At 49.1% G+C, this 11,662-nt stretch overlaps 1 protein-coding gene across 1 annotated transcript; it reads left to right on the top strand.

The window, feature by feature from the left end:
- Positions 1–738: 738 nt before the first annotated feature.
- Positions 739–3,010, top strand: LOC136456753 (protein NUCLEAR FUSION DEFECTIVE 4-like). The gene is made up of 2 exons (XM_066456712.1): positions 739–1,940; positions 2,201–3,010. The coding sequence occupies exons 1-2, from the start codon at positions 790–792 to the stop codon at positions 2,664–2,666; spliced, it is 1,617 nt and encodes a 538-aa protein (XP_066312809.1). The 5' UTR covers positions 739–789; the 3' UTR covers positions 2,667–3,010.
- The last annotated feature ends 8,652 nt before the right edge of the window (positions 3,011–11,662 follow it).

Here is an 11,662-nt window from a genome sequence, read left to right as displayed (position 1 = left end):
TTAGGCACTTAGGCCGAAGAAGAAGCCCTGCTATAGCGCTGTGTAAAGGCTGTACAACTGCTTGGCGTCGCAGCTTGGCAACTTCGGGTTCCGGTGCAGGACGCCTATACATCGGCACACAAGACACATTGCAGGACGCAGAGCTTGCGCCTCTCTGGAGCGGCGAAGTGTTTGATTTCGTTGCAGCTTCTAATGACCGGCAGATCTCAATGACGTCCACGGCTATGCCAATGTCAAGCCAATAACTCTGTTTGCGATCTGAATCCGTCGTGGCTGCAGCGTAACCGTAACCGGCCTGAGCGTTCCCGGCCAGGAAATAGATACAGGAAAATGGATGCAGTGCAGCAACAGGTCGTCGGCTTATGCAAGCAAGCGTCAACAGATGTCACGCAACGACAGTGCCGAAACCGAAAGGCTCCCGCCCGAGCAACCAACAGTCTGAACTCTGAACCGAGGCTGCACCTCGACACCTCGTTCTGCTCACACCGGCCGAAAGTTACGTCTCGGCGTGGATCGGCCGGCCCCGGCCTTGCATTGCACCGTTGGCCGCCTTCCTCTGTTGGGCTAGCTGCTCATAGCATAGCACTTAGGCTGCTCTGCTCGCCTACTCGGCTAATAGCAAACCACGTATCTGTTGCGGCCACATCCATCGTAGTCGGGGCATTAAATTGCCGGTTTGGCTTAATTAACCGCCGGAGCTGCATAAATACCTGGCACGCACAGCTCTCAAATGGCAGCTGCAAGCACCACCGGACGGAGAGGGACACGACTCCTCCCTCATCTCTCACCATGCCTTCACCTTCCTCGGCCCACTGGCTGAGCCTCGTCGGGAGCATCTGGCTGCAGACCATCAACGGTCCCAACGCGGACTTCCCCGTCTACTCGTCGCAGCTCAAGGACCTGAAGCACATCACGCAGGTGCAGATCAACTTCCTGGCCTTCGCGTCGGACGCGGGCAAGCTCTTCGGCTGGTTCTCCGGGGTGGCGGCGCTGTACCTGCCGCTGTGGCTCGTGGCCTTCGTGGGCGCCGCGTTCGGCCTCGTCGGCTACGGGGTCCAGTACCTGTTCCTCGACAGCGCGGGGCTCCGGTACTGGCACCTGTTCCTGCTCACCTCCCTGGCCGGGAACGGCATCTGCTGGATCAACACCGTCTGCTACCTCCTCTGCATCCGCAACTTCGGCTCCAGCAGCCGCGTCGCGGTGAGCCTCGCCACCAGCTACCTCGGCCTCAGCGCCAAGGTCTACACCAGCCTGGCGGACTCGGTACTACCCTGGCTGGCCACCAGCTCCAAGGCCAAGACGTACCTCCTCCTCAATGCCGTCGTGCCGATGCTCGTCACCGTCGTGGTGGCGCCGTCGCTCAGGGTGGTAGACCTCACGAGCGAGGCGAGCACGGACGCGGCATTCCTCGTAATGTTCGCCATCACGCTCGCCACGGGGGCCTGCGCCGTGGTCGGGAGCATCGGCTCCACGTCCGGCAGCGGCCTGTCGTCGAGGGAGCACGTGATCAGCCTCGGCGTGCTGCTGGCCACCCCCGTGCTCATCCCGCTAGCGCTCAGGGTCCGGGAGAGCCTCCACAAGATAAGGGAAACCAAGCGGGAGAACAGGATCCACGACCTCGGCACCGACGACGCGGGCGCTGTCGTCGTCATCGACGTGGCCACCGCCGACGCCGAGAGTAATAAGGAGGGAGACGACGTGACGGCGGAGAAACCGCAGGAGGAGATCGGCGGCCTCCGGCTGCTGAGGAAGCTGGACTTCTGGCTCTACTTCTTCAGCTACATGTTCAGTGGCAGCCTGGGCCTGGTGTTCTTGAACAACCTGGGACAGATAGCCGAGTCGCGACGGCTCGGGCAGACTTCCACGCTCGTCTCGCTGTCGTCTTCGTTTGGATTCTTCGGCCGCCTGCTCCCGTCCTTCTTGGACTACTACTCCGCGAAGTAAGCAACAAGCTTCAAGCTAGCATTCTGTTCACACCACTTCCTATCTAGCCTATTGGTATATATCTATCCTGAGATCTTGGAGTCAATCAGTCAGTCTATATACCAAGACTCGGTAGTAGCTTCAGATTCAACTTTCTAGATCGATCCATGCGCGCGGTCTTTTTTAATTGACGTGCTAACGAACTGCTTGTTGCTACGTACAGAAGTAAGTGTTTCTTTGTCGTGCTAACGAACTTCTGTATTTGCATATTATGCAGGAGTGGCTACTCCATCTCACGGACGGGATCCATGGCGTCACTGATGGCGCCCATGTCCGGCGCCTTCTTCCTTCTGCTCAACTCGAGCGACTTGTTCCTGTACCTGAGCACGGCCGTGATCGGGACGTGCACGGGCGCCATAACGTCGGTGGCCGTGTCGGCGACGAGCGAGCTGTTCGGGACCAAGAACTTCGGCGTGAACCACAACGTGGTGGTGAGCAACATCCCCGTCGGCTCCCTCTGCTTCGGCTACTTCGCGGCCTACCTCTACCAGCGCGGGGCGCGGGGCAGCACGCACCAGTGCATCGGCGCCGCCTGCTACCGGGAGACCTTCGTCGTGTGGGGCGCCACCTGCGCCGTCGGCACGCTGCTCTGCGCCGTCCTCTACGCGCGCTCGCGCAGGAAACTAGCAGTAAGGACACCATGCCTCGCCCGCTTAGCTAATTGCCTCAAGTCATCATCGTAAGGTGGTAGCAGGCTGCAGGCTCCAGAAGTTTCTGATCTGAGGGCCTGATTAATCATACACCACCCATCGATCGATCAAGCATCTGCCTGTAGGCGATGTAACTTTTGATCCATCCTTGTTTTCTTCTTCTTCTTTGAGTTTTTACCTTGACTGATCCCGATGGAAGGGGCCGGGTACAGGAAAAAAGCCTTGGGGGAGGCTGATCATGAGTAGATATTGTTGTGCAGCAGGTTGGCCACCTTTTTCACTTGTTATTAGTAGTGCATATAGTATATATATGCAATATATATATGAGTGGTACACTTAAAAAACTTGAAAGGAATTCAGATTTAGTTCCGTGCTGATATTATTTCGATCGCATTTGTGATCTCTCTTTCTCTTCTTCGGAGGTTAGATGGACCACGCAGTACTGCACTGCACTCCTTGTTAGTGCCGTGCCGCTGAGAGTGAGAGGTTGATGTATCGCGCGCGCGTGCCTACGCGGACCCGGAATTCGCATTTCGTGCGTGAAAGAAACCATGAATGTCTTTGGACTTGTATAGACTCGGTATTTACGAGAACACAGCTACATGCATATGATTAGTGGTCCAGAGCAGGCAGTGCTATACTGCTATTCCACGTTATTTAGTGCAAGGACAGTTATACAGCAACAACAGTATTTTATTTTACACAAGTACAGTAGTTTATAGTAAATTTATATTGATTCTGAAATTTACTATACATCTAGAAGTAAAAAGTTTTCAGTCGCCTGATAGGTAGATACATCTGTGGTAGAGAATACGAGTACTGAATTACGGAAAGGAAAAACAAAGAATACTGAACTAGTGATAGTATGCGGTTTGGTTGTTATACGCGTGTCCAGGGTCCAGACCTAACTGTGAGTCCGTACACGAGGTGATGTTTTTTTTAAGAAAGTATGGAAAAAGGTTTGCCACGATTTCTAGTGGACGAAGAATGAAAAAAAGGCAAATGTCAACCCAATTTTTGAAAGAAAACTAGGCCAGAAAACTATTTAACTGAGGAGAGTGCTCTACTCATCCTACACAACTTTGGTACAACTGTCACAACTCACGCCACCCTTATAACTTGGTCGAATCGATACAACTAATAATAACTACCTAACTATCAATAATTTGGTTGAAAAAAATAACCCAACTAAGACACCCCAACTTAAAAAGACAACTTGGAAGTGAAGTCAAGGCCGATGTTTAGTACCTGTAACTGTCCGTCAACTTCGTACTGCCTGAAGGCGCTGAGGAGTCGCCATTCCTCAGAGCGGCGCGGAAGAAATTCCCGTGAAGAGATAGTATATCTTTGGTTGTGCCGTGTAGCCATCTCCATATTCCGTAGGCGTGCGGTTGTCTTGTACTACGTACTACTCTCGTCGCTTGGCCCCTGACGGAATCATTTCAAACTATCACCACGGAAAACAGATCCTTTACCGAGCGTAATTTTCTTTATCGAGGGCTAAAAGTCGAGTACTCGTTGAAGATCTATTTTGTCGAGTGTCAGGCACTCGGCAAAGCCAGACACTCGGCAAATGCCCTTTTTGCCGAGTGTCAGGCACTCGGCAAACCCTGGCGCTCGGCAAAAAGCGGCGTCAGGTAACGGCCGCCGCCTGCCGTCCAGGTTTGCCGAGTGCCAGCGGGTAGGCACTCGGTAAACCACTTCTTTGCTGAGTGGCAGACCCTAACACTCGGCAAAGAATAATGACAAACTATTTTTCCCCACTTTTGAACTCTAAAAGTTTTCTCGAGTCCTCCTACAGTACATGAGACTCCATGTTAAAATTTGGTACATTTTTTATGACTTTTTGCTATATTTAGTTAATTTATTTCATTTAATTAATTTTTTCAGAAAATATAAATTTGAACTGCACGTGCATCGAATAATGGAATTTAATGATTCAAAAAATGATATTCATGGTATTGAGTATAGTGTGAGGCCGTATCCAGGAACGGACCCAAAATTTCGAACATCTTGTTCATGAAACATGACCACGAACTTACGGACGAATTAGTTTTAAACTCTATAAAATGCAAACGAAGTCCGAAAATCATGAAACTTGTCGAGATGTCATGATATCGTATGTGGAGGATGTGATAAAAATTTAAGAAGGTTTGGTGCACGTTATCACGTACGATGCTTACAAACTAGGACATCTCCACATGCTCTTTGTTGAGTGCCAGATGCCACGCACTCGGCAAAGTGTTCCCTTTACCGAGTGTTCGTGGGGACACCTAGTAAAGAGCGTGCCAAATTTATTTAAAAATGTTTACCGAGCGCCTCTTCGCCCGGCACTCGGCAAAGTGGTATTTAAAAAAAACGATGCAGTGCGCTTTAGGGTTTAGATTTCAAAAAAAGGAAACACGTTTGCCGAGTGCACCGATCTGGCACTCGGCAAACCGGCAGCCCTAGTCCTTTGCGAGTGCCAGATCGGGGCACTCGGCAAACGGTCCATCCACACTCAAACCGCCCAACCGTTACCTCCCTCCCTCCCACACACGCACACATGCACACACGCGCGCCGCCGTCCCGCCCCGCCCCGCGCCGGCTCGCCCTGTGCCGGCTAGCCCGCCGTCCAACCCCGCCCCGCGCCGGCTGGCCCACCCCCACCGCCTTCGCCCGCCCCGCCCGCCCCACCTCGCCGACGCACCCCCGCCGCTCCGCCGCCCGCGCACGGCGGCGCGCCCCAGCCGGCGTGCCCCACCGCCTTCGCTCGCCGGCCCGCCCACACCGGCGCGCCTCCGTCGGCCGCCCCAGACACCGCGGCCCGCCCGCGCCCGCCGTCCCACGCCCGCCGCTCCAACCCCGTGGCCCGCGCCCCGGCCCACGGTAGCACCGCCCCGGCCCTCTCGGCGCGACCCCGGCCATCCTCGGCGCGCCCCCGACTGCCGCGGCCATCCTCTCCCCATCCCCGGCACGCCTCGGCCGACCCCGATGCCCCGACGCCCTCCCAGCCCCCGACACCATTGATGAGTAGTAGAGTAGCAGTGGTAGTATGTTTTAGTAGTAGAGTTCGATAGAGTAGTAGTAGTAGGTGGTTGTGGCGGTGGTAGTACTAGTACAGTAGGTGGTTGTGGTGGTAGTAGTAGTAATAGATGGTGGTGGTGGTGGTTGTAGTAGTAGAAGAGTAGAATGGCGGCGGTGGTGGTGGTGGTTGTAGTAGTAGAATAGTAGAGTGGCGGCGGCGGCGGTGGTGGTGGATGAATGTGACTTGACAATGATATGTTGAATTGAATGCATATGTATATGTGGCTGTCGGCCATTGTGTCGTATGTTTTTTTTTGCATGTTTTGGATACCTCACCTATGTATATGTATATGTTGTGCGTCCTATTTAGGAAAGAACACAAACATGCAAAGTTCTATCCAAAGTGTAAATCCTCTAGGTACCTAGAGGTAGACTCTGATGATGGCCAAAAGAGGCAACTTACGATCCCCGTACAAATCCTACGGTACCTCTTACTCCTGTCATATTCAAATGCCACTGGTTTCATCCTAGAGTAACGAGACGGACCCCTAAGCTTGGTCTAGTCGAGATTCGACAGGATTTCGTCTATCCAGGAAAAGATGTCTACATTGTGGCTCAACAGGCCGTCCAAGTTTATTATACGTCATACGCGTGCAAAGACACCGAGCATCTTAAGGGTTGGTCTATTGTGCATAAGGTATCGCCACACGGTAAACTACCTGTCCCAAACGATAAAGATTACAACTTCAATCCAAACACATATGATGAAGAGTTCTATCAAGAAGAGGGACTACAAGGGAGGTTTGACATAGACTTAACCGAAGAGATAGGAATGGAAGTAGACAATGAAAGAAATGATGACGAGGACGCTGGAGACGAGGTGCGAAATCTGAAGGACATACAAATGCTCGAGCGGTTACGTTTAGGCAATGACAATGAAGACAACATTCCTCCTTCGAATAGTGTTGATGAGTTGGACAATGTTGATAGTGATGACGAGACCTATGATACAGCTAATCTCAATCATGAAGATTATTTCTAATACATGTAATACTATGTTTTTTTGTAATTATGTTTTGTTCATTTTTGCATATATTTCTAATACATGTATTACTATGTTTTTTGTAATTATGTTTTGTCCATTTTTGCACCTATTTCTAATTACGTCTTGTTTTTCTTTTTTATTGCAGGTGATTGAACAAAGATGGTGGGCGACCGTCATAGGTCCGTGAACTCAATTTACCAAAGACCACGCCAACTGCAGGAGGAGGCGGAGGGAGCTGGGCCTTCACCACAGTCGCAGTGGCCGAGATGAGTGCACGTTGTATTTTTTTTCATTTGTTGTTCACTTGGTGATGGACTTGTGATACTTGTGATGCACTTGTGGACTTTGATGGACTTGTGGATTTATTTGGATGGACTTGAGTACTTATTATTATATATGTGATATATATTGTGATGGATGTGATATGTGCGGATGGATGTGTGGATGGATGGGATATATATGTGATGGATGAGATATATATGTGATGAATGAGATATATATGTGATAGATGAGATATATGTTTGTATGAATTTATTTGTCATGATGGAATATAAAAAAAATTAAAAATTGCCGTTTTGGGCCACTTTGCCGAGTGTTGCACTCGGCAAAGGACCCCGTTGTCGAGTGTCATGACCATGGTACTCGGCAAAGAATCTTTTTTAAAAAAAATTCAAACTTTGCCGAGTGTCGGCCAGAGGGCACTCGGCAAAGATTTTTTTTTAAAAAAAAAAATTCAAACTTTGCCGAGCGCCGGCCATGGGGCACTCGGCAAACAATTTTTAGAAAAAAATAAAACATCTTTGCCAAGGGCCGGATAGGGGGCACTCGGCAAAGAATTTTTTTTAAAAAAAATAAAAAATCTTTGTCGGGTGCCTGCAGGGTTGGCACTCGACAAAGCGACCGTCAACGGGGCCGCCGCCGTAACGGTCGCTTTTCTTTGCTGAGTGTCCCCGGGGCACTCAGCAAAGCCTTTGCCGAGTGTCCGATGAAAGACACTCGGCAAAGAGGGCTTTGCTGATCAATTTTTTGCCGTGTGTTCTTTGCCGTACTCGATAAAGGCTTTGCCGAGTACAATTTAGTCTTTGCCGAGTGCCTCAGGCACTCGGCAAAGAACCTGTACCTGCCTACTAAGAAGCTAGCTCTCTTAAGAATTGCACAGCCATGCTTTAGCATGTGAAAATATATACCACTGGACAGGGGACGATGAAAGTTACGCGACGGTGGCCCATGGACCGTTCAAGATTCTGCCAATTCCAACTCTGGTGACCATTCTGGACATGTCGAAACGCTTGATTACCACCACCTGTCGCGTCTCTCGTGACCACGACCGACCAGTTAGGGTAGCTCATTTACCTGGAGCTGGAGCGGGAGCGGGAGCGGGAGCGCTCACAGTCACAGTGACCCATGTCTCATGCACCATCACTCCTTCCGACAGAAACAGCTACTAGGGAAACAGGGGTCAGGGGATCTGAAAGCATGCATGTGATGGATAGATGTAGCCATAAAGGATCGATGGGTAGTAGTAGGTCGATCCATCCATCCATCCATCCATCTATCTATCCGTCGGTTCTTCGTCTCGTGGTCCTCTCAGTCACATGTTGTGCGATAGCGCACAGTTGAGTTGTCCGTTTGCACGTGTACTTGGATAGATGGGTAACTGCAATGGCTATTTATTCGCCGAAAGCATGCATTGCAGGCTTGCAGCAGAGCCATCATCAATCTTAAGGCCCGGCCGCATGGGCTCACACCTCGCTCGCTATAGCTAACAGTCTCCTCCAAATCCAATCTTCTGCTGAGGGCTGAGGTGAGGTGAGCCGGTTCATTTATGGTTTCATGAGGTTGGTTGGCCTGATCACTCACTGCTCCTTGGACGTCGGTGACGATGGCACGTCCGATCACTCACTTCAGTTAAGCCTGGGGTCTGCCAGACAGGCTTGAAATTGTCATAAACTCGAATCCCGGCCAGTTGTACATTTTTTAAGACAAAAACATGGTTCAACAGTGCTTCATGGTCGATGGATCTGAGATTGAAACCTCAGCAGCCTGATTCTTCCTGTGCCCTCCAATGCCAATCGCGTCGCGTCCTTGGCTGTGCTCCACTGCTACAGTACATATACAGGTATCCTATTCATTTGGCGTATAAGCCGTACTTTTTCAGTCAATAAACAGTATTTTACTCTCACAACAAATCACTCAACCGTACTTACCGCCATGGCTTTTCAGCCCAGGGAACGTGGCAACGGTTGCCTGCAGACGGGAGCAGGGGAGTTAGTGTGGTAGATGGGGATGCCGGTGTTGGTGGCGCTGTAATGGCTAATGGTGGCGGTGGTTGTTGAGAGGGCGCGTGACCCTGTGCACGCACATGCCGAGTTCGCGCGACGGTGATCAGCGGACAACCGGGGAGCCTGGAGGAGGACGGGCCGCAGGGGACTGGCTGGGGGAACGAAGTGAAAGTGTGCGCCCTTCCTTGTCCATTTGTGTAAACGCAGATTTGCCACCGAGATCGCGTGTGGTTTGGTTGGGGCTTTTTAGTTGACGATTTTTTTTTTGAAAACGGTACTGTAGCATTTCCATTGTTATTTGATAATTAATGTCTAATCATAATCTAATTAGGCTTAAAAGGTTCGTCTCGTGAATTTCGTCTAAACTGTGTAATTAGTTTTATTTTTTGTTTATATTTAATGTTTTATGCATGCGTCCAAAGATTCGATGTGACGAAAAATCTTAAAAAAATTTACAAAATTTTAGGAACTAAACACTACCTTGGTTGGACACATCGTCCGCATGTGTTGTGGACGCAATGATTACTCGTTGCTTGCTGTTGCTCGCTGATGGCCGGAGTAGATTCGTTCGGTAATGCTGGCTGCTCTGCTGCTGTGTGCATGTGGCATTTGGGTGACACGTCCGATCGTCGATCGGTCCGACGAGGATGTAACGCAACCAAGAGGACCATGCGTGTTCGCGAACATCGCGATCCACATTTCCGCGTCGTCGAATCATGTCATGTGAGAGAGGGACGGTCATCCGCCGTCCAGTCATCAACACACGAGTCCCTACCGAAGCAATTGAGCACAGTGCTTTACAACATAACTCTTTCATTTATTCAAAAATTGTTTAATGGACGGTTCGTCCACCTCCTTTGATAGTTGCGATGTTTTGAAAACCGTAGTATACAGACGTTGACGCTCCCATGCCTGCACACTTATATTTAGACCTTGTTTAGTTCGAGGGTGTGAAGTCTTGGGCGCCACATCGGGTGTCATGTGGAGATGTCGCATGGGATGTTTGGATACTGATAAAAAAATAAATTATAGAATCCGTCGGTAAACCGCGAGACAAATTTATTAAGCCTAATTAATCCGTTATTAGCATATGTGTTACCGTGGCACTTTATTTTCAAATTATGGACTAATTAGGCTTAAAAGATTCGTTTCGCAAAGTAGTCATAATATGTGCAATTAGTTATTTTTAATCTATATTTAATACTCCGTGCATGTGTCCAAACATTTAATGAGATATGGTGTAAACTTTTGGGTACGAACTAAACAAGGCCTTATAATAGATGTATACACATGCAAATCCTATCAGTATTATCAATATGAAATGGGCAAAAGTTACCCGCATACTATTGAATCACCCCTCAACTTTACAATTAACGATAAACTAGGCCTATAAATATTTCCAATACTACTTGTACCAACATTAATGTACAAAAAATAGATCAAACTAAATGTACATGCCACCATGGAGACCAAGAATAAATGTGTGCATGAGTGATAAATACAAATTTCTACAGATTAGTGATCATGTTTTTCCCTTAAAGAATCGAATTGCCAATGACATAGGAAATTTATTTTGAATTATATTGACGATCCATGATAATAAATTATATAATTTACTATTTTAGATAAAAATATACATTTTAACTAAAATACTATGACGTATCTATATTGACATTTTATTTTTGAGCACTTTTACCTTTGTAAGAGAATACCAATACACACATAATTCTTTGCTTAATGAAATTCAGCGTCCAGAGTGGCAAATGAATGACACATTGACTGTAACAAAAGCCGATATATATAATCTTGCTAATGTTTCAACTAAACACATTTTGAAGACAGGTAAAAGTGCGATACAAATGGGCAAAAAGTATGAATATGGACACAAAACATTAAAAGTGATTGACAAATGTATTACAGTTGAAAAGAGATCACATAGCATCAATATAAACATCGTGTTATCAAAAAAAAAAAAGGCGAGATGGGTCTCTTCACCTTGGCGGACTTGTCAGCGAGTAAGAATTATGAGTGGGGTCCTAGAAGGAGGCAGAAAGCGGCGAGGGAGCTGAAAAGGAGCGGCGGCGGCTTCGGACTACTGCTTCTTTTGCTTTTAACTAAAAAACAGCGGCATCCCTAATCAGTATCCACTTCAATCATCGCATTCGGAATGGAAGGGACGGATGTACGCAGCCATCACGCATCAAATGGGTCGACACGAAATCACCTCTGCTGTGTCAATTATCGCCGCCTCAGAAGCGAACAAGACACAATCAGAGTGGTGATGAACCATACCTGACCTTAGCACCTCAGCATCACCCCCCCCCCCCCCCCCCCCCCCCCCCGGAACGAGCAGGGCATGTTGGTCTCTTCCGGAGCCTGACACGATCACATCGGCTGACGTAAAAATCTCATCTTCACCCGAGGCGACATCGATCACTTTCGACCCCTTAAATCTCTCAGCTGGATAAATCCTAGACGTCACTTGGAGAAATTCGATTCTGTTTTGTCTACCAGCGACGTCATCTAAACAAAGAACGGTTTCATATGGCTACTTTTCTGCATATAGCAGCAGCTCCGGCTATGGCTCGGCTCGCCCGGTCGTGACAGGAAACAGAACCCAAAAATGTACTCAGTGTTATATATGGCCATGGGGCCGGCCCGGCTCGGCACGGCCTGGGCACGGGCCAGGCACGGCC

Source organism: Miscanthus floridulus, chromosome 6 (assembly GCF_019320115.1).
Source record: "Miscanthus floridulus cultivar M001 chromosome 6, ASM1932011v1, whole genome shotgun sequence".
NCBI lineage: Eukaryota > Viridiplantae > Streptophyta > Magnoliopsida > Poales > Poaceae > Miscanthus > Miscanthus floridulus.
The sequence above is the reverse complement of the archived record's forward strand: the minus strand, read 5'-3'. Positions and strand labels throughout refer to the sequence as shown.

Bases quoted from the DNA above. Each gene is read 5' to 3' on its own strand.
- LOC136456753 (XM_066456712.1), top strand. From the start codon at position 790: ATGCCTTCACCTTCCTCGGCCCACTGGCTGAGCCTCGTCGGGAGCATC. The intron at 1,941-2,200 runs GTAAGCAACAAG...CATATTATGCAG, and splicing joins TTGGACTACTACTCCGCGAA to GAGTGGCTACTCCATCTCAC.